The 26,766-nt window shown below is 45.6% G+C and overlaps 1 protein-coding gene across 7 annotated transcripts in view; it reads left to right on the top strand.

Moving 5' to 3' along the window:
* cdh24b (cadherin 24, type 2b) overlaps nt 1-26,766 on the top strand; it is a 133,117-nt gene that overhangs the window by 31,928 nt on the left and 74,423 nt on the right. For 6 of the 7 annotated variants that reach the window (XM_031854778.1, XM_031854774.1, XM_031854775.1 and 3 more), the window contains one exon: nt 16,144-18,007. The exons of the other annotated variant lie outside the window; for it this stretch is intronic. In XM_031854778.1, the coding sequence (XP_031710638.1) occupies nt 16,454-18,007 (1,554 nt within the window). In that variant the 5' untranslated portion in view covers nt 16,144-16,453. The remainder of the gene's footprint in view (nt 1-16,143; nt 18,008-26,766) is intronic. 7 annotated transcript variants of the gene reach the window in all.

The following is a 26,766-nucleotide window of genomic DNA, read 5'->3' as shown; positions in this document are numbered from 1 at the left end:
CCCCCCCCCCCCCCCCCATCTGCCCTCCCGAATCGGCGCATAAGAGTGTTTTCATAGCAGTGACAAATTAGGCTGAAGTGATTAGCGTGGTGTGAAACGTGATTACATACTGTAGCTTTGCTGATTTGTTGAACAGATGCCCTCTACCAGCTAGACTTTGGTAGGTTACCGTGTTGAACCCGGTCTCCCCCACAGCTGGGGATCCCAGCAGACGCGCACAGGTTAATTGCCTTGATTGTGGATAAAGCTCTCCAGCGTACCGCCGGGGAATGCAACCGGCAGTCCATTTGTTATTGCTGTAGCTGTACGCACGGCGTTCACGCCCACACACACAATCACGCACTCGTGGAAAAAGCCTGTTTGCAATCTTGTCTTTACATAAATAACGGAGGACTGAAAAGGGGGAGGCAGCGATGACGTGGGATGCTTTGGTGTTGACTAATCACTTTCGACTTCAAAATTGATGACTAAAGTTGTCAAAATTAGAGGAAGACAAAATTTGCCAATCATCAGGATTAATAGGCCGGTGATGAAACGTCTATCAGCGGCGGTAAGATGCCAGACAAAGTGTGGTTGTTTTTCCCGAGGAGCAGCATCGGCAGGGGGTGGAATAGCATGAAAGAATCATAGCTAGACAAATGGCTGACCTCCTGTTGTCTCACTCCTTCCGCCCGTGTTGCTGTGATTACACCAATCACTCATTAGCATTCCCTGCGATTAATGTGGTTTCTCATGCTTTGTTGCATGCATGCTAATGACTAAAGCAACCAGCTCCCCTCTCCTTCCAGCGGCACAAACTGTCCACAGCTTAACACGACTCCTCCAGCTGTACTGTATTAATCCACTCCTGATTAAGGGGACAACCTGACCCAGCATTCATCCGCGCCGTGATCAGCCCTTATCCATTTTAGCTCGGTGCGAATCTCATCTCTCATCCATCTTTCCCTTCTCCTACAACCGTCTCATTTCCCTGTACCTCCTGCCCCCCCCCCCCCCCCCCCCCCCTCAGAAAAGGGGAGGAGGATTTGGGATTAACAAATGCCAATCCCTCCCGTCATCCCTGTATCTTTTTAACTTTGTTGCTTCTCGTCACGTGCGCGCCCTCCTTATCTGTTTATCCCACGCTCGCTAATCTTCATTTTTTTTCTACCCGCCACCATCCCTTGCTCTGTGCATTAAGGCCTTTTGTTGCCTTTATCTGACTCTTAACGTCTCCCACTCACATCTCTTTGCTCAAGGTTTCAATTGTATTCAATTGTACGTTTTTTTACAGAGCAGATTGAGTGCACTTGAACTACAGTGAGAGATTAATTTTGGCTGGTAGCTAGTTCTGGCATACGGTATTTAGGTGTCTGGGGACGATTTACAACTCAAACAGGGTGTGGAATCTTTAGTAGAAGAAGATATGCTCTTATTGTGAGGAGATTGGAGGATGCTTTTAAGATGGTTACTATATATTTGTTCAACAAACAGCACAAGTAGCCTGTTTTGCTAAAGGCTATTTAGCTCTAACCTTTATGCGTATGTTCTGTTTTTAGCCATGCTAGCAACGTTCACCCCTGACGAGCGTGTTCATCGGGTCAAAATTTCAGTTTGTCCAATACATTGAAAATACTAATATTTTCAATGGAAGCCGTTGACATAACCCACAAACTGACACCCGCCACCTGCCGCTGCGTGACAATAAAAGTTGAGTTGGTTTTCAGCGCTCCAATGACTCGGTGAACAGTCAACCGATCGTTTGGTTTTGTTTCACCCTGTTCCGTCAAAAAAACCAAAACACCGTTAGCCCGTTCCCAGTGCTATCTAACGACACAACTATGAATGAGCACTTGAGCAACATGACAACGGCGCCTTGCTGACAACCAAGCTAGCAACACCCCGTTGCATTTGTCGCTCGCAGCGCGAACATAGCATAAGTGTAGCCTCACAAAGCAGCTAGCATGGCTGTAGGGTTGTTGAAAATGCAGCAGCTCACCGTTCAGCAATGATCGTTATTTCAATGCACTCTTAATATTAAGGTCAGGACTAAAAAGCATTTATTTTTTCCTCCAGTTTTTCTCTCTCTTGTCTACTTAGAGTAATTTCTTGATGCACAGTATTTCCAGCCTTTTCTTTTTTTCGATCCTTAAAGCTCGCTCGACTCAGGGTAGCATTCAGCATGATTATGCCGCCCTGATAATGAGAAAATAGTGGAATTAATTTTCATTTGTCGTTCTCCATGCACTGGGACTGTAAAATGTAAATGGTAGTCCTCTCGTGTGGCACACTGGCTTATGTGCAATCAAAGTGTGATTCAAAGTGAAAGTGTGTGCTGCCACTCTGAAACCTTGTGAGTTACTGTAGCTTTCCGAATATGGCCTTTATCGTTGTTCAATGTAAAACTCTAGTTATTAGTACGACCTGGAAGTCAAAGTGATGCAGCGCTGTATCGTAATCCAGCATGAGGAACATTTACAGCACAGGGATGTTGTTTTCCCTTCCTAGCACTTGTGGCTAAGGTGTTTTGCTAATTACGTTTTTTTTTGTTTTTTTTACAGCCACAAATGTCTTTTATTGGCACAACTTGGAGAAAAAAAAGCAACATATTTAGATTTTTGAAACTGCACCTAATTATACTGGTGGTTGCTCAAGCATCGCATTTGTTGCTGTGCTTCTCCTGAGCTCAGTCTGTGCTTTTAAGTAAAATGTTCCACTGGGGGGTTTGAAGTTGAAAATAACATCAGGTGTGCATTGGACAAAATTAGTGTTTCCCCCCCCCCCCCTCCCCCCACACACAGCTCCGACACGGAGCCTTGTGCATGGTGGGAAATTAGAACACAAAATCGTACATAATGTGTTTCCAATCCCAACATACAAAGATGTATTTTTGGATTTGTGAGGTTATGTCAACGTAGGGGAGAGTTTCCACTCCTGGCCTTTAACTTTGCAGTTTTATAAATCCCTCTCTGTGGTGCCATTGCCCACCAACAGTGTGCACTTGTGCCTCTCTTGATGGTTGTGATAAGTGCTTTCTGCACCCCTGTAGGGTAGAGTGGGGAGTGTGGAGTGCAATCGAATACAATCGCCGAAATTCGTCAAAACTCGAAACCTGAAAAGGTTAAAAATGAAAAGCGGCTTTTGCAAAAAATGGTACGTGTAATAAATGTGCGCCTTTCGATAGCAAGCATTGTGGATTTTTTTTTGCCACAAGTGTTTTTGTATGTCCCGACACCTTCAAGTGTCGTGTCGGATTGAAGGTTTTAACATCTGCTTTGCCTCAGACTTTGTGCACACGATGGACAGCGAGCAGGTAAGGACACGGCTCAGGGTTAACAGGCTGAGGCTGAATGCAAATGTCCCCGGGGCCGTTTGAAGTGAGAGCCAGGAGAATATAAGAAATCTAAGAGCAAGAGGTGGAAATGGAAAGAGAAAGAGAGACATGAGGGCGAAGCCGGAATGACCTCTGCAGTTGTGTTGATGACATGAAGCAGAGTGAGAGGACAGACGAAAGAGAAGAGGGGAGACGAACTGAGAAAGAAGGATTAAGAAAGCAGCTGGTGAGGATGATCCAGAGGAGAGCTGAGAAGAAAGGGGGGGGGAGAGGAGAAAGAAGGAGGTAGAAGAAAAGGAGGTGCGAGAGATTGATGAGGGAGAGTGAGAAACTAATTCTCACTTCACTCTGGGCTGGAAGATTACGGAAGATTAGAGAGATAAAGTGAGGGAGGGAGGGAGGGAGATGGGGTGATAACTTCTACCACATGCCACAGAAAGATCTTTGAATGCCTAATACCCAGAGACGGAGAGAAGCAGAGAAAGGGAGCGAGAGAGACAGAGCGAGAGATTATGAAACAACAACAGAGTACAGAGCGGATGCACCGGGAAAGAAAGGAGGAGAGAGACAACGACCTGGAGTGACAGGAGGATGGATGGATAAGGACAGGAGTAAATCAGGCTCAGAGGGGTCTTAATAGTAGTGATCCATGAGCGTATAAATGTCCTTTATATTAGAAGCCATTTCTACCAGTGCGCAGTAATCCATGCCATGGGAGCCCGGATACAAAATCCAGGTCATCTGTATACCTCCCCAGCACCCGCTTTCACTGAGACTTCCCACTGGGATTCATTCTCTTGTACTGTGCAAGTCTGTGTGACGGCATCTTTTACATTCAGTTCTTTGACTTGCAAAAAGGGAAACCTATTTTCCATTCCCTGCCACTGACATCTATTTATTCACTCTCTTGACTGTTGTGCAAAATTTCAACAGCTATAGGCTGCCATATATTTTTTAAGGAGGAATGGGGTGATGGAATGAATGCCAAAAAAGAAAAAGAAAAAAAAGACAGCGCACGAAGACACATGCAGGCGCATTATGCGGATGTATAGGCACCCGCGCACACATCACGCCATCTTTGACGGATGTGTGTGTGTGTGTGTGTGTCCGTGCACGCTACCACAGAACTTTCTGTTGGGCAAGGAGGTAAAGAAAGAGAGGGAGAGTGCTGCAGTGGCAGACTCAATCCGTCATGCAGGATTACAGTGTAAGCTTCTCCACGGCCATAGATGTGGTTTTTATGGGAGAAACACAGGGCTTTGCTGGACGCAGCGGCCCCTGCTATCCCTGCTCCATATTACAGACAAAGGCAGAGGGGCGGAGGAGGGTGGAGGGGATTCTCCCCCTGCGGTGCTCGCTGTCTGATGGCTGCTATCTCCATCCCTGATGCGGGGAGAAAGGGGTGTCCGGGGGACATATTGAAGGCCGACCTGGGCTCCCACCTCGGTGCCCTAACGCGCCGGAGGTGGGATCAGCACTGCGCCAAGACAGAGGAAGAGGTGACCTTGGAGAGAATCTCTGCTTCCTTTTGATGCTGGGATTGGTGTGAAGTCTTTTTTTGAGAGGCTATTTCTGCTCGTGTGTGTCTTGTACGCTACAAGACACACACGAGCAGAAATAGCCTGTGTGTGTGTGTGTGTGTGTGTGTCGATCAGCCCCCCGCGTCTCAAATAGAATTTATACTCCCTGTGCTGGAGCGGCGCCAGAACATCCCAAACATTACACAGCATGCATGTACCCCGCAGAAAGAAATCGCCCTGAAAATATATAACGCTGCCAAACTTTGATCTCCTACACCACTGTTGCAACACACCACTAAGACGGGCGAACTCAGCTTGGAAATCTTCCTTCAACATACACCCACAGCCTTGTAGTGCCTGTTTGAACTAGCATGGAAGGAGGTACCGATGAAAAAACAATGCTGCCGCAAATATTACTGGAAAGCAAAATAGTGACCTGCTAGCCCACGTAGCAGAGGGTGCCGTTTCAGCTGATGACTGCCCCTGCCGCACTGCTGATGCTTTGGAGGATATTGCGCAACATCTTGCTGCACAAAGCACTCAGTTTTTAATTTCCACATCCTTTATCCCATTCTTCACCCAAGGTGGCCCCGCGCATCCAACCTGCCAGAGACAGCGACTTAAACATGCCGCAATCTGCTCCGTCTCCCTGAGCCGCTGGAAACTAAACAAAGCAACAAACTGACCCAAATAGAGAGAGACAAAAGCGAAATGAATTTGAGATTGGGGCCACATCATTAGAATTACAAAAAATATACTGTCAGTTATGATGCAGAAGCCGGAGAAGACCCAGGGAGCATGAAAGTCATACTAAAAAGGAGGAAGGAAGGGGGGTTTATGATAATAAGGCCGGGACTTCAACGAGGGGGATTAAAAGCTGTGACAGTACAGGCTTCCATGCCCACGTGTTCACACGGCGTTCAACCAGCACAGCGGGCTACGATAAAGCAGCAGGAACCAACAACTTGGGATAGATGGTTCCGACAAAACACAGATAGCGAGTCGGTGGTGAATTGATTCGAGCGCCGCGTTCTACCTTTGATTTGGCAGAGCAGCGGTTCCGGCAAGAGCATGGCCGACGCAACCAAACGATAAAGGCTGGTCACTAAATTCCTCCAATTATTTCTACTTTTCTCTTCTGTCATTCGCAGTAACAGTCAAGGTCCATCAATAGAACGACACTTCCTGCAGATGTTTCACATTAAAAGCCTCCAAGGAAAGGTGATTATGCACTTTGAGCTGTAGGGAGGTGTTAGATGTGAGGCAGTGTTGAGTTTCATCGACGGTACCTCCTGGGGTCCTCGGGAGGGTACCAGTGGACATGAGCGAAAATTATAATTTAATGAATGAATTATATGGATGAATTTTATCGAGGCCTATGAGTGTATCCCAACTTTTTCGGATTGCAACTGCTTAGCCAAGCAATGTCTTTACGGGACTCGTCATCTCAGGCTGCATGTCTCGGAGTCGTGACCCATTCAATCACAGAGTGATTTTCGCCCTCCATAAATTGCATTTGAATACATTTTCATCTCTTAGTTTCATCCTCAGGCCAATTGTGTGGACCAAACACCCAGGCTAGGCAGCCTAAAAGCCTGATGTCATAGAGGAGGGATGATGCATCCCACAAAGGGCAATAACAATGTCTTTTTCCTCTAAGGCATGTGTTGAACACACAAAACGTGACAGAAGTAGCTGCGTGAAGAATAAAAAAAGAGCCTGTTAAACCCCATGCCTTTGGCTCAGGCCCTTGCTCGAAAGTGAATAGAGTGTACCTCTGCAACTACAAGGTCTATTTGAATAATCTTGGTATAATAAAAGCAGCACTTGTGAGATTTCTGCAGAGGTGTGAGAATCAGCATATATGTTACTGGGTATATGTAAATCAGAGATGGAACCGAGCATTAATACAAGATTTCCGCCTAACACAACTGTACACTTTTAGAGTGAATATCTCTTTGGAATGGTGCAGTTGCAGCGCAAAACCTCTAGCAAACCACAACACAACATCTGAACATCACCTGTGCACAGCCTGTGCACAGACCTGTGGGTCCTAATTATGTGAAGCAGAGCAAAGTTGGAGAAGTTTTAATGTAGGTATATTAAGGCAGAATCTTAGAATTGGCCATTTAGGTACATTTGGGTAACGTCTGTGCCATCTGAAATGTTAACTGTAAATCTCATTTAATTCTCATTTACATGTCACTATTGGCATTAATTCCATCTATATACATCTTCAATCAGACCTCTATACATATCGTAACCCATTGGACCATTTGGACGGCTCACTGCCTTTAGCATGAGTGCAGTACCATGATTCATCCACCTGATGGAGACATATAAGTCTGAGGATATACTATGCAATGCTGGAGGAGGGCCGTGTGCAAATTAATACAAATGGCTGGAATCGACTCATAAATGAATCAGAAACATTGAAGTAGCCTTTAGCTATGTTTATATGCCCTCAAACACACCTTTTGATCACAAAACAGCAAAGGTTAGACATTGTTTATGGTTATAGCTTCATAGCTGCTAGTTCAGTGAGTTTTGGTCGTGGAGCGGCATCTGCTTGTGCGGGGGCGCATGAAGTAGCAAAATCGCTAGCAACGCTATGCAGGCATGTACCGTTAGCTTGCTAGCCTGTTTTTGCCGTGTGCTAATTTAGTTGCTTGGTGTTTTAGTTGACGTTCAGGTAAAAATGGTTACCATGAGCTGTTCGCCGAGCTTCTTCCCATACAGTGGGTATGAAGGGTATATATATGTTGCTGCATGTTTACTTGTCTGGTGTTCGTTGCGATGTGCGTAACTGCCCCAGATACAGAGTCTAGAGAGACGTAGCAAATCCTGTCCACTTTCTCACCTCTGTACACTGAGTCAGTTGCTGCTTGAAGAAGATGTCCTTGCCAGATTGTTTGTGTATGAAAGTAAAAAAAGAAAAAAAAGAAAGCCCACCTCAATTCCAATGTTAGAAAGGTGCAGGGGTTAGACTTCTTTTTTACAATCCCTTGAAGGAAACTTTGTGTTAAATATAGTTTGCAGCTATAAACATCTCTGGCAGTCATTTAAGTCATATACCAAATATATAGACGTATACCAAAAATCCCATCTTACCTACCATGAAATCTATACCAAACACCTTTTCTCCGGTTAAGTCATTCCTCTGGTGCTACTTCAAACTGAGCAAATGCCCTTTCACCGTCAAAATATCACGCACAGGTCGTTGCAACTTTCCCCACCTGGAAATAGTGGAACCCTGAACACCCGCGGAGAACACACTCAGAGAATGTTTTTGGTGCACAGCAGGGTCTTATCGATTCTATCAGACGGCCGTTAAAAGCTCAATCTCGTCTCCTTGCAGTCGCCGCCCGCCCGGATGGGAAATAAACATGAAAAAGATCCTTAAATGTAAATTGGAGAGAGAGAGAGACAGAGAGAGAGAGAGTCGAGCTGATTAAGGTGGAACATTGAGTGTCATTATTCACTCTCCCTCTTGGCCAATAGCCTTGGCGCTATCCTACAATGTGCCATATCTCCCTGGCAATTCATCACACATTATCACCGCCAACCTTGGGTGTGTTGTGTTTATTCATCTCTGAAACGACCCTCTCTCACCTCTCCCGTGTCCTCTCCACCAGCCTCAGCGCCTCTCCCTTGAAAGGAACGCCCTTGAAAGGTAAACAGCAGAGTGTGTGTGTGGGGGGGTGTTGGGTGTGGGGGGTGTCATTAAATCCAGGACAAAACATCTTCAAGTGCTATGCAATAAAGTTCCTCTCTCCCTAATAAAAGGACTAACTTTATTAACCTGATCTATGATGCTTTGCGGCGTACACAGACGATAGGTGAGCGCAATCTGGGCTCATGCCGAAAGGCTCCGTCGGGGGATAATTTTCTTACAATGTGTCCCTGACAGCTTACATGAAAAGTTCTGTCTTTTCTCAGTCTTTCGCACACATCTGGATACACACTTTCATCCATAGAATTCACACAATCACACAATCACACACACACACACACACACACACACACACACACACACACACACACAGACAGAGCTTTGGGGGGACGAGTCCATCGGAAATTCCCAAGGACTTGCGTAAATGTCAGCCGGTGTGTTGAAAGGATCAGATAGCTTTTTGATGTTTCATACGTGGTCAGACAGAAGAAGAAGACAGACGGGCTTGATTGGTATCAGGTGTAATTATGGTGACTGCTTTGGCAGCTCGTGACTCACCATTCAGAAAAGGCAGACTGAGCAATGAGCCAACGTCTTCCTTTGTAGAAAGAACAGCGGCTCGAACCAGACGAGCTGCCTCAGACACAAACCTCCCCTGACCCTGTGTGCATGAAGATCATTGAAGCTGATCAGCGCAGCACAGGGGCCTAAAGTTGGAGAGAGGCAGTTTAGTTCAGTAACACGATGATCATTTTTGGTGGCCGTGGGATGCAGTCAGAAGCAGGATCATCCACCATGAAAAGAACATTATCTTTTAATTATTTGAAATAGAGTTCACAATATTTCACCTCGGCACCGGTGTTTATAAGTCATAAAAATGAGTTGAACTACATTTGAGATTAAGTCAACTTTACTGTTTTATGTAAAATGCTGTATCCGTAGCAGATATAATCACATCTAAGTTAAAGTTAAAGATATTTCTGCGAGGGACATCTGAAGCCAAGCATCTTGTTACTTTCAATGTCATTTGAACTTAGGTTTTACAGTGCATGATGTTCATGGATCGTGTCCATTTGCCCTTGATCAAGTCATTGTCCGTCACTGTCACGATTATTTTTAACCAGGGCCAATAGGACGTTTCACAAACTATCTTTATCAGTGGAACTTGGCTCCATTAGTGGCCGATGGCTCTGCAGCCTCCAGCAGTCACGCAAGGACGCACATCACTGTTTTTGGTGGAGGCTCCATACGCGTAACGAGGGGCAGTTTTGCTAAAAATATCTTTAAACTAACTTTAAATTACATTTTAGCAATTTTTTATTAATATCGATTTAGACATTTTTTGTGGGCTAAATCTTTGCGGTCCAGCAAGCTGACAAGTCGTATCCGACCCTTTTTAGGTTTATTTCTCTTCAGTGGCAAAAACAAGCACTTTCAGTGGACACGCATTTACGATGTGCCATGAGCAATTACATTTCAGTCCGTTCAGCGCCTTCCGGCTACAGGGCTCTTTCTCAACACTGGACCAATTTCAAAAGACTTAGACATACAAAAAAAACATGGGGAAATAGGGTCCAGATTGAAGTTACAACCTTCATTCCTGTCTCCTAGAAATTACATTTATGCACAACTAATTTGAACCGCAAATACGATCTGCATCATTGAACTTTGTCAGTGTTGTGTTTAGGCACTCAAAGCATCAGTTTAAGTTAGAGAAAGATTGTGGTCTTGGTTTAATACAGAAAAGGTCTGCCCTGCTGTCAAAACCTCAACCTCAAACCTTCATTTGCTCAAAAAACCTCCCCCAAAAAACCTCCAATAAAATAAAAAGGTAACTTCCAGGAGACAGGGTTGGGGAAAAATGTAGCACTTGGTATCGGATCCATCTTCAGAGACCCAGAGTTGAGGTATCGGTATCAGGAGCCACGATGTTAGATTGGTACATCCCTTGGTGGATTATCAATAATTAAAACAACGTCCCATGTGAGAAAACGGCCAAGCAGCGCAGTGCTTTTATGAAGTTCACTACCCTCCTGCTCCACCTGCTCTCTTCTCTACATCCATCATCCACATTTAGCTTCTCTGCTCTTTTGGCTGAAATAGTTTTCTAGACTTCACGGGTTTCAGTAGTCTTATGGTCTGTCCTCAGCTTCACTTTTGCCATGCTACAGCATTTAGTAAAGAGTCAATTAAGACATACACCCCTGCTACTTATGTATGCTTTATAATTTAAAAAGGCGTGAACGACGGGCAGAATATTGCAGTAAATCAGAGGTGCTCAGTGGGTCAGCGCTGTCACTGTTGGTACAGTCACACACTCTCAGCCAGCACTTTACCTCACATTGAGAACTACTTGAAGCCATGCCAAGGCAGTAAGATATGGGCAACAAATGTTGTCCCTGTCCTGACCTACTGGCACGTCTCCTGGCAATGTGATTCTCTGGACTGTCTGCTGTCGAGATTTATTTGATCTTTATGGCGCCTCTCACAGTTTATATACTGTAGCCCGAGACAAAACAGCAGCTAAGGAGCTTGCTTTTGCGGTACACTATAGAGCCAGAGCCAGTTGACCCGGCTCTTCAGAAGTCTGAAATGTTGTTACAATGACAAAACAGCCAGTACAATTTTGCTAAATGACCCAAATAACATCAGGCGGATAGCATAACTAGATATATCCAGCTAAACTGCCCGACTACTAAGTCTTAAAGGAACAGTATGTAGTATTTAGGGGGATCCATTGGCAGAAATGGAATATAATATTAATAAGTATGTATTCTTTTGTGTATAATCACCTGACGATGAGAATTGTGGCTTAGAATAAGCTGTTTATATCTACATACGGAGTGGGTCGTCTCCACGGAGCCGGCCGCCATGTTTTTACAGTAGCCCAGAAGGAACAAACCAAACACTGGCTCTAGTCTAGATAGTGCCATTCGCTATTTCACGTTTTTGCGTCGGCCGCCGTATTTCTCCGAAACACACGGGAGAAGTTTCAGTTGGATGCAGTCTGCATCCTCACCGCTAGAGGCCGCCAGATCCTACACACTGGCCCTTTAACTAGCTAACAAGTTTAAACGGTGCAACCTGCTTTGGTAAATCAATAGTTTTGCGATTAGCGTGAGCTTGAAAGGATTTACAAATAGCTGGGGTAGCCCAATCCTGCGTCCTATAGTAAAAATGTTTTTAACACGACTGAACCCTCTCATGTTTGCTGTTTTCATTGCACTCTTGCCGGATGGTCAACAAGCCTCCGACTCCTGCCATTTAATGTAACCCTATTGATCTAGCTGAGAGCCAAGCAAATCCAAAGCCCCCTGTCACAGCTCTGTTACACTGAGTCTCTTTAGTCTTAATCTCACCAATAGGCAAACAGCCACTCATAAGCGGGCTGAATTTCACAGCTCTTACACCATGCAAAACTGTAAATTCATTCCACTGTTTGTCTTTTCTTGAAATTTTTAACTGTAAAGCCGGGGCTGCCACATTGTTTACCTGCTGTTGCTCCTCCACTCATCCTCCACAAACCTCCAGCCTCTGGGGAACTATCTTATGTCCATATATATATATATATATATATATATATATATATATGCCGGCGCTATGTACTCTCCTGTGGGAGGTTAGCACCTGCTGTCAGTATATCAGTGAGGCTGAGACAGAGACAAGGCCGGGGACAGAGGCGAGGAAGGTACTCGTACATTAGCGGCCGAAAAGCCCCAGCTGCTTTTTCCACCTCTTCACACGCTGACAGGTCCGCTTTCATCTGCCAGGGGTCAAAGCGAGGACGGAGCTGCTTTATGGCGCTTTTGCACTTAAAACTACCAGCTCCGTCTTCCAAGGAGGACCCCCCCCCCCCCCCACCTCCTGCTACCGCCCCAGTACACCTCCCACAGCCATTCCCATGCTCTTCCTCCTTCTCTGTCTCTTTTCTGGAGCTCACCTTTTTTCCTTTTTTCCCGCCATGCATAATTCTTTTGGGGTGGCTGCTTTTTCTGTTCTCCCTCCTGGTGTGAGGGAGCGCTCGCTTTCTTCTCTCTGACTTCACTGCATCCAGAGAGGCAGTCCCCAGAGCTTTCCTTAGATATAAGGGAGTAGGATGAGGAGTTCTGTGTGTCCACAGTATTCAGGTTTTGTGTGTGTCTTCTCACATGTGTGTTTGAAAAGGATGGATGAGCGTGGCTTTGTCCAGGCATTTTTTAAATGCTTTTTTTTTTTTTTGTTTATGCTTAAATAAATGTTTTTTAGTTTTTTCTGGAGAGTGTTTTGTCAATAGGGCTTGAAGTCACACAGCGAGTGCTTGTTCATTGTTGAGGAGAGCGTGCAGCGTGGGTAGCTGCTGCCTGTTCGACAGGGGTGACCGAGAGAAAAGCGAGATAGACAGACAGCAGAGGAGGTGAATCGTAATTAAAGTTTTCAGTCTCGTTAAGTTGGTGACAGCCCGCGATCGATGGCGAGGATCTGCCTCCAATACTAACGATGGAAAAGACCCATTTGAATTTTAGGAGGAATGGGACCAAGGGGGAATGAATTAAGATATTTACGGCCCCAATTAATCAGGTCACTGAGAAACTTGCTGTAGGTGTACAGAACTTGCACAGAAATACAGTACAGCTGGTTTAGAACTCTTTGAGAATATACCGCGGCGATGCATTTCCTAAAAACTCTAATTAGGAAAGGAGAGCTCCCTGGAGCTAGCAACTGTATCACCCTAGCATCTCTATTTACTCTACTAGAAATCGTGCTACCGTATGTAAAGGCCACAGGTGAAATCCCCATCCTTGCTGGTTCCACAAACAATGAAAACCACACTTTTGCCGTATTACATTATATAAAACTCTAATGAGGAAATATACAGGCCGATGCACCCAAACCAATGTCACGACAATAGCTCTCCCCAAACGTGGCCATGGCACAATGTGAGAGGCTGTGACACGGATCAATACGCTACAGAAATGCCTTGATTCTGCTCCGATCGGAATTTCGGCTCGGGAAAATGATGTAAAATATAAAAAGGGTCAAAGCATAAAAGCGTTTTTTTTTTATTATGTATTTTTTTTAAATTGTTGCTTCAACAGCGTTTCAAAGAAATCCTCACATTGACAAAACGCCTCGTTTGGATAAAAATCGTTTTTTTAAATTTGTGCTGGCAACAGTGGCATGTTGATATTCGGCCCCGCGTGCTGCCACCTGCCCCAGGCTTGTTAACAAGGTGCCCGTGGCAATGATTGCCTGGCCATCAAACACTCAGCTGATAAGTTCCTCTGGGAGAGAGAGGAGCTCCGTGATTGAATTCACCCCGATCGCCTCCTCATGCTGTACATCAGAGATAACTCGCAGCAAAACCCGGCCTCACATCCTCCGCAACCGGCCTCCATGATTTTAATGCGTAACTTATCCTGTAAATCTCTGCCCAGCGTGTCGCCGCTAGTCTTTTTGTAACTACCGGATACATCCTATTTGCCGCATTTTATGATTCGGTGACTAAATGTATACGCACAACTACGGCGTTGTAGCCCGTCGTCAAGACGGTAGCCAGCGGGACACCTGTCACTTCCAACGTGCCAAGGCCGAGGAAGGAGATTGGCTGATTGATTTGGAGGCTCAGAGCGCACAGAGGGTGAGGGACGCAGTGACAGGCCTGTGATTGACACAGATGAGGGAAAGGAAAAAGAGGATAGCAGCGTGCGTCGGCTAGAGGACAGGATACTAAAACAATAGCCAGTTAAAGAGAGGGGATAGAGGGAGATTTAGGGAGATGGATAGGCCCGAGGATGAGGCAGGTGGTGAGTGGGAGAGGTGGGAAGAAAGAATGCGGAGGAAGGGTGGATCTTCTTTTTCTTTTTTTCCCCCGTTACTGTTCATCAAAAGGCTTTACTTAGTGAAAGAGACTGAAAGAGAGAGAGAGAGCGAGAGAGAGAGGTGGCTGAGGACGTTGAGGAGAAGATGAGAGAGAGGAAAAGGGCGAAAAGTATTCCAGGAGGAACATCCCAACTTCAGTCATGCCCCAGTGAATGTGCTGACAGGGTCTGTCTGCGCCACAGCGGAGCAAGTGTCATACACAAGCCACACCACGATGAAACTGGAACTACTTAACCCACAGCACACAAGTTTTACCCGATATATGAACATTAAATACAGTTTTACAGAGTTTTGTTCACGGGAAAATGTGATTTTAAAAGAAAACAACCAATTTCTACACATTAAGGTAAGCTAACTAATTGTGAAGAATACTATTCAACATGTAAAACCAGTTGCATTATGTCTTCTGTGGCTTTAAAAAGAGCCTTCTGAAGTGTGAGAAAATAACCTCGATGATGGCTTAAAGGAGCTGAATTTAACATTCTGAACATTAATACAGCAGCAAACTATAATCTATATAAAGATATAGTTGAGCAATGTCTATCTGAGCAGAGAATGAAGTGCGTGAGCTCTATAGCTTTTTTGACATTGCCGGGACCGACCGCATGTGAGCGTGTGCCGCTGGTTAGCTCACGGCCGCCGCTCTGCACTGCTGTCATGCGACGGTTACAGCTAATAACGGCGCCCAGACCGTCAAGGAAGCGTAACACTCGACCTCTTGTTACCCGTCAGGTAAACGCTGTTAGCTCTGTTAGCATTGTTATGGGCCGCAGTCGAAATGCTCCCAATCTCATATCTTGCACCTTTTAAGGCTCCACGTTTCTAACAGAAAGCCCATGTTACACACTTTGGGACATGGAGGTTGAAAGATGTGGGCATTTACCAAGTGGGGGAAATGCTATTGAGTTGCATTATGGGAAATGGATCCAGTCATTTTGGAGCTTGACCCAATGCGAGCTAGGGACTGAAATTCATATATAAAAATCTATGGAAGTGCAATGCCAAAGAGCTGGAGTGCCCCTTTAAATAAAATAGAATAAATAATAAAATAATGTCACATGCACATTCCTGTCTTTTTCTGCACACGGTAATCTGCATATCTGGCAAACAGCCACATTATTGACTTGTCAGACGTGTAGGCTGATGCTACTGAAATACTAAGCTCTTATCTGAAAACACACTGATTGACATCTGACATTTTGATATGCCGTAGGTTATCCAGTTGAGGCTCGAGTGCACGAGAGACACGCTGAGAGCGTGAGTCAGACACGTGAGAGCCGAGGAACCTTTTACATCACTCAAGGCGCCGGGTACAGCAAAGTGCGTACTGCAGCTTGCACGCTTGTGTTGGGATTGTGACTGATCAAAGCACAATATTAATCCAGCTAATTAATCACTCATCAAAGTGATACGAAGCAAGCTGGTCCCTTTTTGCACTGCACTCAAAAAAATAAATCCTTGACAGTTGTTCCCATTAATAGCCGCTCAGAGCGTTTTCTCACAGTGTTGCCCTATCTTTTTCCATGTGAGATAATAACTTTGTCGCCGTCTATCTAATAGATATGAGAAAAAACACTTGGGTCATTATGGAGGTATAAATGGAAGTGTGTTCTGGGCCCCAAAAAGCCCTCTGTGCTTGTGAAAATTGTGATTACTGCTCTGCTCAAAGCGCTGTCCTGCCCGCTCGTCTACGGGTTCTCCTACCTGCCGCTCCACTTTTAATTAACACAGTGCAATGATTACAGTTTTAACTTAATTACCTTTATCTCTATTCTCAGGGTGTCCAACCCTCCGTGGGAAACTGAATGAGACGCCACGCAAGAGGAGTGGGAAACAAACCAGCAGAGAGAGGCTTGGTGAGATAGAGGAAGATATTACGCAGCGTGAAGGGGGAAAAAAAGAAAAAAGAAAAGGAGGAAGGAGTGACTGACACCTGCCCTCCAGCCCAGTGTGAAGGGCACGGAATGAGAGAGTGAGAGGCGGGGTATGAAAAGAGGGAAAACAGGGGAGAAAATGAAGACAACCGGAAAACAAGGCCTGCCTCTCAGCAAACCTCGCTCAAATTAGGACATTTCGCCCCAAGACAAGATGATTACAAGAAATCTGCTCCTGTTTGTATCCCTATGCCTGTGGGAGGGGCTCGCGGGAGTTGCCTCGGCCAGTAAGATCGTACGGAGGAGAGGAGTGGGCGGATCGCACATGCTGAAGCTAGGGGAGGGCAGAGCTGCGGACCAATGGGATGCAAGCGTGGACGTCAACGCAATGCCCGTGGTGACTCTTAGGAACCTGATTAGTCACGAGCAGGCGGGTGACCTCGGCTCTTTTACTCATTCCAAAATATTGCAGAGTTACTCTGCTCCATCGGTGGTTAACAAGGAGAGGCGAGCTTTCAAGCCCAAGCGTGAGGTTGACTCTGTCAATAAAAGAGAAGTGACTTTACACATTTTAGCCAGTAACAAGGAGCTAAACCAGGATGTGAAGAAAGTCAAGAACAACACCAAGTACGCTGACACTTCCACCAGAACAGGAAGGCTAGAGAAGACATTCACAATCCACCATAAGCCAGATCTACACACCAATAAAACCAGGTTCAAATCAGGCTCGAGATCCAGGACCAGAGCCGATTTGAGTGTCCATACCACAGGCGTGCCGGGGAAAGGATTCAGCGTAGACTCTAACCGAAAGCTGAACCTCACCGGCAGCTACGGGGTTCTGAAGCTGCTGTCGAAAGAGAACCTAGTTAGGATCGTCAATTCCCAAATGCAGAGCGCTCCCAGCCTGAGCTTTCCGAGCAAGGGCAGCCGGAGCAGGAAGAGAGATTTGATTGACGTTAATCACGGACAGTTGGAGGCTCAGAGAGTGCCGAGACAAGATGTGGCTGTCACTCAGCCTCAAGCCGGATTTGATAATCAGACTGCATTTCCTTATTTAAGCCCAGTCACCACCCCGGATCTTAATCGAGACCAGGGAGCCGACAATCGTATTAATCCACTAAGTGAAGTAGACCCGGCTTTAAGTAAAGGGCAGGGCAACTCGGGGAAGCCGGGATCAGATGGTGGCGACAGCCAGAGCAAACACCTCGTCCGCTTACTGTCAACACCTCGCAGCGAGGTCAGTCTCAGCCCCGAGAAAGAAGTAATAATCACCCAAACAGGACCACCATTTCCATCGACAAAACATCTCCCGCTACATGTTCCCTCTGAAACAAATGATTCTCCGCCATCTGTGCTGACAGCGCAACCCCTGGGAGTTCGACCGGGGAGCAGAGCCGCAGATCCCTATCGAGACCCATTAACGGAGTCAGTTCACTCTGCTCAAACAGAACTCGGCACAGCTCAGTACCCTGCAGATGAAGACAACCAACCTGTCAACAGCAGTCATGTCCTGAGGCTCCACCCTGCTCCCGAGTGGAGCCGCGACGGCAAAGACGCCGGGATGCAAGTTTCTGCCGATCCGGAAAACGGGAAGGGCCTCGTGTTTGAGGAGGCCGAGTCAGAGGAAGAGGAGGAGGATGAGGAGGAGAAGGTGGGCGACCGCACGGAAGCGACGGGGCCACGGTCTCGCAGCAGGAGGAGCTGGATCTGGAACCAGTTCTTTGTGATTGAAGAATACGCCGGGCCTGAACCTGTGCTCATCGGACGGGTAAGGAAAAAGAACAACTTCATTCATCATTCACAAGGGTTGTGAACTATTCTATGAATATTTAACACACTCGTACAAGTCTCCTACATGGCTTATTTAACCTCAGGTCTCTCTCTCAGGTACACATCTCATACAAGAGGTGCTTAGCATAATTCAACCCTGCAGTCACGCCCACAGGGTTTTTATTTTGTGTGTGTGCATTATAAACCTGCAATTGGAATTGATTTACATTGCTCCAGCACGATGCGGTGCCTTTCAGGTAGCGGTTAAATCTTCAATGAATCAATGGGTTACTGCGGTAAAACAAAAGCCCCAGATCCCGTCTGCCCAAGGGGCTGGTCATGATCGCGACCAATCTGCACCCACCGATGGAAATTGACACATCCAGGAGAATTAATGGCTTTACTTTTTCCCTCCACCATTGATCCTCACCGCAAGGCAGAAAGCAAGAGTCGTCCAAGCAGTCCCTCATTTCCCTGTAGGTCAGAGCTGTCAGCTCTCCTCCCTCACGGTCAGAGGTCTGCAAGGTCCCGCTAATGCTATTCCATTCAGACTGATTTACACTTGCTTTGACGGGATTTATCATCGCGTTCTCCCCCGGCACAACACACACCGGGCTGTAGTCCTATTGCTCCGCTCCGTAATTTATTAGAATCATTGACCGGAGCCTGTCTCGCCCCCGGCGCCCGACGCCACACTCGCTCCTCCTTTGAACGAGCGAGCAGACGAGCTCAGAAGGGGGTCACGTGGACCAGACAGAAGGCTGTCTCGGAGCCCTTGCTCTGTAATGGCCGCCCTCTCGGTCCTCAGCATGCGCCAACTGTCTCAGTACCCAGCTGTGGTGGGTGAGCTAATTTATAAGCCTGTGTGGCCAGTTTGCTGAGCAAATGAATAGCAACGATCCCCGTGTGACTGCTGCAGCCTGCTAGAGGCCACAGCGTTAGAAATTGGCGCGCGTGTGTGTGTGTGTGTATGCGCGCAGGCTCAAAGTTGTGCCGGTGGTTAGGAGCTTCGTCTGGGGGGTGTCTTGCGCTCGATAACACAAAAATGGCCCAAATTGCTTTGTGTTTTTAGGTTTTAATATCCAGGTGCACACAGGTGGACAGCAGCCTGCAGCCCCCAGTGCGCCGATGATTAGCCGACATTTAATTTGGCTATTTTTGCCTCTGCACTATGACTGATGACGGTCTGAGCTGAATCCTATGAGGCGCCGTTAGTGGCCGCGGAGAGGAAGCAAGAGCCGACGGTCCAGGTTACAGATGGCACCGTGTGTAAAGCCATTAGTGCCAATCTGCTGTGTCAAGCAGGTATTTATGCCAGCACATTGTATGGCACTCAAGGAGGGAACACCGCCAGGCCACACACATGCCCATATGATAGTGCTGACACTTGGAGTACACCCAGAAAGCTATTGTGACTGTGTGTGTGTCTTGTGTGTGTGTGTGTGTGTGTGTGCGTGCGTGCCCGCTGGTGCCAGAGATGCCCATGATTAGTACCCTACTGTATCAGACAGTGACGGCACACATGCATAATGCTCTTATAGATCCTAATACGCTTATGAATTTTTAATCTCCCCGCTCGGCTCCGGCGCAGCAGTGCTATAGGTAGAGAGATCAATGCGGACACGCTGCCTTGTTTTGTTTTTCATTATCAGGGACCTGATTTGACGGAGAGCGTGAAGAAATCGACTGTACTGGCCAGAGCGGCTCCACCTGCCAGATCCAACACGGTCCAAATTCCGGCCCAATCAGCTGCAAACGCTCTCTCCTGTGACTCACAACACGTGTCTCTGCCTCGGTCGGCTGTACCGCGTCCCGCGCGCACACTCAAGACGCATAAACCATGCACATCTGAAGGTGTGATTGTATATTTAATTGTGGCCTCTATTTAAAAACCGCCCCCTTAACACTGATTCATGCTCGTTTGTTTTTCTTTTTCTCTGATCTCGGGACAGTTCAGTCTGGATTAATCTCTACCAAAGCTGGAAACAAGAGCCAAGGCTCTAATCTGTGATGTCAATGGGAGACAAAGGCGCTGCTGCTGAACTGACATGGGCCAACTTAGTGGACACAGTGACACCACCCAGTATAATGTTTGCATGGATATTTATAAGCACTTTTGTTGGGAGCGCTTTAAAAAAACGAAACAGCTGGTATTAAATCGAAAAGAGGCAGCCAATGAGCCGCCAGCTGTCCGTTCGTGGTTGCCGGAGTGACCCTTGAAATCTCTTAATACCATCAAACATCTAAGTTTTTGTGTACTGAAGTAGCTTGTTTTTGGGGAGTTGTTAAGGTTCACAAGAGTTGCCAAAGAAGGGCATGAAAATCTCTCTCTCTCTCTCTCTCTCTCTCTCTCTCTCTCTCTCTCTCTCTCTCCACACATACATGCACATTTTTGCACACGCGCTCACAGACTCCCAGACGATGCCATGTTACTATATTTTCTCACGCTGAAGTGTCTCTGCCCCGTGATAATTGTGAATTTAATTGATGCTGTCACATGGTCTGTAATGGGGTTTCAAGTGATTGCAGAGGCAATGTGAAAGAAGCACAGATATTTTCTCGAGGAGAAAAGGCGCCTCAGCAGAGCTGGGATTAAGAAGGGGAAAAAAAAGAAAGAAGAAAAACCCCACCACTTTCTGATTAGCTTTTCTTCCTCTTGAAATGCAAACTCCCTAACACCTCGCGTGGGGAGGCAACGTGACATATATACAGTAGTCTCTGTCTCTCTGGGAGGAACATCTCCATCTTGCCCCTGTTTCACCTCTCATAACAAGTGCGAGCGCTACCTGGCGAGTCTAGGAACGCGCATTAATGTAAATTCACCAGTGCAACAGGAAACGGACCGGGGCTATAATCATCATTAGCATATCATTAACATCAGCATAAACATACATAATTCATAGTTGGTGAAATACGCCTGTATTACACAATTAACATTGTCGCGCTCACACCGCGGCGCGCTATAGGCATTAAACATGCAGACATCGCTGTGAATCGGTAATTAAAACACGCTCGCATTGTGACACTCCGGACAATGCCGACCCGTTCCCGAGGTACGGCGATACTTAGCTCTCTTGTTACGTTGACTCATTCATTCACAGTTGCTGCCGAAAACTGCTCTGCAAAAATTGCAGTCAAAAGATTGCTCCAGCCCGGAGGCATCTAAGAGCGAACGACATAGTTATTGACCGCTCTCCCCGCGGCCTCCGGGCCGCATCGTGCGCACACATGATATTGCGAAAGCACCGGCAGGAAGTCGGCGGTGTGATGAAAAACAGTCGATGGCGTGAAGTGTGTTTGAGACTGTGTACGCGCGCATGCACGTCTTCTTTGATGCTCACTCCAGCAAAGCCCCTTTTAGTCATTAGTGGGAAGTAACTAAGTATGTTCATTCACGTGCAATGTTGAGGTTAAGTGCTTTTACGCAATGATTTATATTTCATGTTGCATTTCAAAGGGGAATATATGACCTGTTATTTCACTTTTATCTCTCAGCTATAGTGACTAGTTTTGCAGATTGCTATCACTCAACATGTATAATCAACACAAAGAAGCTTCCACACGATATAAAGTGGTTGAATTAGCTCACATTGCACTTTGAAATGCTTCTAACTTGTGGATGCATCTTTAATACTAATCCAATATATATATGTAATATAGTACTCTGAAAGGGCTCCCTGTGCATATACTACTCGCACATGATCATTAACCTGTGATGAAGTGGTATCATTTCTTCTGTGGCTCCGACAGGAGATCCCGAAAGTTTGAGAAAACAATCCTGATGTCATCAGGGTCAAACGTTATTAAAAAGTCTGCGTTACAAAGTGTAGAGTTCGTGGCTGTTTACCAGCACTGAATGTGTTATTGAGTTGCAGTATGGAAAGTGTAGTATCCCGTGTTATTCAAGCTTGGTTCATACTAAGAAGGCAGGATATCTGGACCACTCTCTTATTATGTCTGTCTGTTGCAACTCAAGAACTATTTTAAACAACATACAGTATATCAAGTATTATAATTAAGAGATGGGAAGGAATCAATGGACAACTGTTTAGTTATTGGCAGGCAACATGTGCAATCGGTGGCCGACCTTGTACCTTTAAGTACACGTTGCAGACAATACTTTTTGTTCTCTCACCTGTACATCATTTAGCCTCTGGGTTCGTGCACAGCAGGGGTGAGGCAGCAATTAGAGAGTGACTACAGTGTCGGAGGGAGGGAAGAGAGGGGGAGATAACAAGACAGAAGAGCAGCGAGATTACCGTCCAGGACGAAGAAGGGATGATGCGGAAAAAAAAAGGGGGTAAAACCGGAGAGAGTGCAGCGAGAGGTTAAGAAAGAAAGGGGATGTACGACATTTTAAGGGCAGAGTTAATGGCATGTGGATACACAGAGCGGACGGGTAGGGGGGGAAAAGGGGAGAGTGGTGGGAAGTGAGGAAAGGTTAATAGCTTACAACTGGCGGAGGGGAGGAACGTGCGTGGCAGTTATGGAAAAAAAAAAAAAAAAAGAGCTGGAGATCACACACGTTTGTGAAGCTGACCTCTCATCCCGACGAGGCCCGAAACACAGACGGGAGAGAGAAAGAGAGGGTTATGAAGAGAGGCAGCAGAGGGAAACACAAGAGAGCAGGGGGGGGGGGGGAGTGACAGAATGGAGGAAGCAGTTAAATACCATTTTACTGTGATCCCCGTGGAGGCCGCATTCAAATGTGTCTCTGTGCTGAGTGGGTGCAGGATCACATGGAGAAAATAATAGACGGGATGACTGAGGGAATAAGGCTACGAGGAGAGAAAGGAAGAGGGAGCAAAGAGGAGAAACTGTGGAGTCTATTAAAGATGGAATTCAAAGGAAACACAGCCTACCTTTCTCTTCTTTACTTTCAATCTCCCCTCTCTCTTAACAGCCCGCGTTTCATCTCTGGATAATGTCGAACAAATCAGCAAAGCGAGCATCTGAATTCAAAGCATCGTTCTCCCCGGATGTGAGAATGGCAGTATTTTATCTCTGACAATATATGAACTACAATACATCGACACCATTTTCAACTTAATATAGAAATGTATTTGTCAACAACCCTGAAACATTTGCGTTAGTATGTGTGTGACTTTAAGTTACAGTTTACCCCAAAATCAAAAATACATAGTTTTCCTCTTACCTGTAGCGCCATTTATAAATCTATAAGGTTTCGGTTTGAGTTGCCTAGTTTTGCAGATTTTGGTCGTAGAGATGTTGTCCTTTCCTCCGATATAATGGGACTATATGTCACATGACTTGCGATGCTCAAAGTGCCAAAACAAAAATGCATTTGATAAACTCGACAGCAATGTCTTTCTGCAGAAATCCTGACCCGGTTACTCCAGATAACCCTGGAACTGTGGTTGAAAGAGAAGGAGAGTAAGATGAAAGTTTATAACTTAAGTCTGTTTGGAGAAGATATGCATGTTACACTGTTTTGAAAACATGGGGTCGATGGCTCTTTTTGAATCCATAAAACCAACTGTATGTTGTCCAAACTATGTCTTATTACGAAGTCGTATAAAATGTTATCTTGCGTAAGAGCATGTTGTGTTCAAAACATCCGGGATCATTTTCTCGTCAGTCTACAATAACATGCTGGGAATGTCACGCTTTCTGATGCACCTTAACGCACCTCGACTCTAAACACACGGCACTATAAACAGGGAAACAAAGCAGTCAAACTTTACATTTTATCGTCACAATAACATATATTTTACTAAGGCATGTTTTATTTTCACCCAATTTGGCAGATTTTACTTACAAGTTGTACCAGAGTAAAGTTGGGGCTGCTGGGAAGTCACTGCGAGCCCGAGGGAGGAGACAGCAGCCATCTCACTCAAGTTAGGCTGACTTGTATAACTCTCTTATGCTTGTTGAGGCAACATTGATCAATATCGATTGTATATATATTACTATTTCAGTGTTTTTGAGGAGATGTATGTTGTTTCTAACATGGCTATATGGAATCTTTAGTGTATTTCCATCACATTTACAGTCCCAGTTGTAGTGGAAGATATTTAGTTGCATCATCATCCATGGGATCTTGGTGATAATGGTGATATTGCTTTTGAAATTTATTTCATATACTAGGCCAGGATAACATTCTTATTATAATCTACTCTTAAATGTTAATATGAATAGGTTTGCTTACAATGGGTTCTTCTTGCTCAGCTTCTTACCTTTCAAAGGAGATCAGAAATATGCATATAACCCTTATGGTTGATTCATAACGGGTGTGTTATTTGAGGTGTTTATTTCCAAGGGGCTAGGGCTTCAACCCTTCAAGGTTAGCCGTGTCAATGGTGACACAGTGGTGTTTAGCAAGTGTGCAGTAACATAGGGAACATGTGAAGTAAAGAGGCCGTGCAGAAGTCAGAATTCATAATTATGGATAGCCCAGTGTGAGTTCTGTGACCTTGAGCAAATATTTACGTGTTGGCTCGGCCCGGACCGTGCACTCCACTTCTCCCCGCGGCCCCAAAGGAGGCCGTGAGTCAGGGGGCGAAGGGCACGCCGAGAGAGGAGGGCAGGCGAGGAGGAGAAGAGGAGGAAAAGTAACATGACAGAAGGAGAGAGAAAAAGGAGGTGTAAGGTGACACAGCTCTCCCTCAGGCAGCCCGAGTGGAACACACACTTCATCAGATCAGATCAGTTAAGCTTCGCTGTTTGCTCAACACGTCTGATTTGAACGTACGCTTGTAAATACTTCCCAGTTACCGGTGGATGAACTTTGTGGAATGTTAGTTGTCGTTTTTTTTAAACAAATCCGTAGCTTGACATTATCAAAGTATGAATATTTGCTTTAATTAGTGTGGAGCGCTCCCATGTTAGTTAACACTAGTGCTGTGGGTAATTAGGTTGTTGGGTGAGCTTCTGAGCGTCAGTTTTCTTGGACTTTATTCCAGCAGCAAAAGCAGCAAAGTTGGAAATCTAAATATGGCAACAAAGCAACAGGATTTTATTTTATTGGTTTATTTGAACAGGACAGTGCACATTAATAAAAACATTTCTGCAAATGCGCCAGAATTAGCCAAAAGGCTATTTTTCATCTGTAGTCCCAAACTATGTTTGGGACTTCATTTTGATGATGAAGCATTATGTTTTCGGGTCGTCCATCCACCCATCCATCCATCCATCCATCCATCCATCCATCCATCCATCCATCCATCCATCCGTCCGTCCAAATGTCATCGACACCATTTTCGTGAAAACGACATCTCTGTGGCCTGGGGGGCAATTTCATTACATCTGTCACAAACATCCTGAACTGATTAGAATTTAGTGATAACACATTTTTGACCATAACGCGAAGAATTGATTTGCCAATTATGAATGGCCACATTCACAGGATGATACAGACACAGACGCACTATAGAGCTGAACAAAAAGCAAACAAGATATTTAAAAAAATAATCAAATTTCAGCTGCGTTGAATTGATTTGAACCTGCTTGTGTCTAAAGCAATGCAGTGCTGTTATGCCGTGATGCTCGTTGTCAGTCAGTCCTGTGTCAGTCACGAAATGAGAAAAACTTATTTTGAATGCCATGTTTGTTTTTTTTAAAGCTGAATTACTCAAATTATGTTTGTTATGGTGAACACTTGGATAAACAGTCGGCTATTTGCACATCCGACAGACACGGAGCAGACATTATCCTTCATTTGAAGTCGTGTTTCTGGTCACCTGGCAAATGTAAATCCATGGTTTACTCTCTTTTAGTTGTGTTTTTGGTCTCCACTCCTGAGCAGAATATCCGTCTCTTTGACTGCTAAATGCTCTCCTCTGTTCTCCGGTCCCTCTTTCTGCTGTTTGGTGCCGGGCCGGCAGCATTCAGTGGGTTTACGAGAGCTTTCTTGTTGAAACCAGCTGCTTGCTGTGAGGCTGGAAACAATGATGAAAGCTGTGAGAGTGAACCAAACAGTAACACTGTGGAAGCAGAATAATGAGGGGGAAGACACTGGAATACTCCATAAAACTGAGTTATTTCATTCGTTGTAAACATAAAATATTAGAGCAGCATTAAGCTTTGCAATGCTGTAGCATTCTTATAAAAACATCAATTAAATGGTGTCCTTGAACACTTCAGTGTGGAAACTGTTTTTGGCCAACAGCTGGCGTGGGTGGTGGAGGCCACAGACAGAGGGACGAGGCTCGGCCGCAGAGCGGAGGAGGAGGAGGTGCCCAGCAAGGGCAGGTCAGGAGAAGAGAGCAGGGGTCAGGGGTGAATAGGTGGTAGGTGGCACCTGATGGGGAGAAAGGGGGAGGTGACAGAGGTGAGGAAGTAGGAGGGAGATGGGAGCAGAAGAGCAGGAGGAGGGAATCTTCTCTTCAGCGTGCTGACAGATGCAGCCACACAGGTTAATATTTAAATGCATCCTGTGAGGCAAGCACACACGGGATGAGATAATTAAACGATAGTGACACACAGTATTAATAAAGCATAACGTCTATACTGTCCAAGGATTCCACAGACATTTTGCAGCAGTACAACACCGTTTGTTCCATATTTTTTCAAATGATATATTACCAAATATAATATCGATAGATTGCCTATTTTAACCTGTCGTTAAAACAATAATCCCCCTTTTTCAGAAAAACTCCCTCCCAATCGCAAAATACAAAAAAAAAGTTAAACAGTGCTTGAAACTCCCTTTCATGATCGCACATTTCTCTTTGTCCTCTGCACGCGTGCGCACACACACACACACACACACACACACACACACACACACACACACAC

The sequence above is a fragment of the Anarrhichthys ocellatus genome, unplaced genomic scaffold (genome assembly GCF_004355925.1).
Source record: "Anarrhichthys ocellatus isolate YVR2014 unplaced genomic scaffold, GSC_Weel_1.0 scaffold15, whole genome shotgun sequence".
Classification (NCBI taxonomy): domain Eukaryota; kingdom Metazoa; phylum Chordata; class Actinopteri; order Perciformes; family Anarhichadidae; genus Anarrhichthys; species Anarrhichthys ocellatus.
This window is presented reverse-complemented; position numbering and strand designations above follow the sequence as displayed.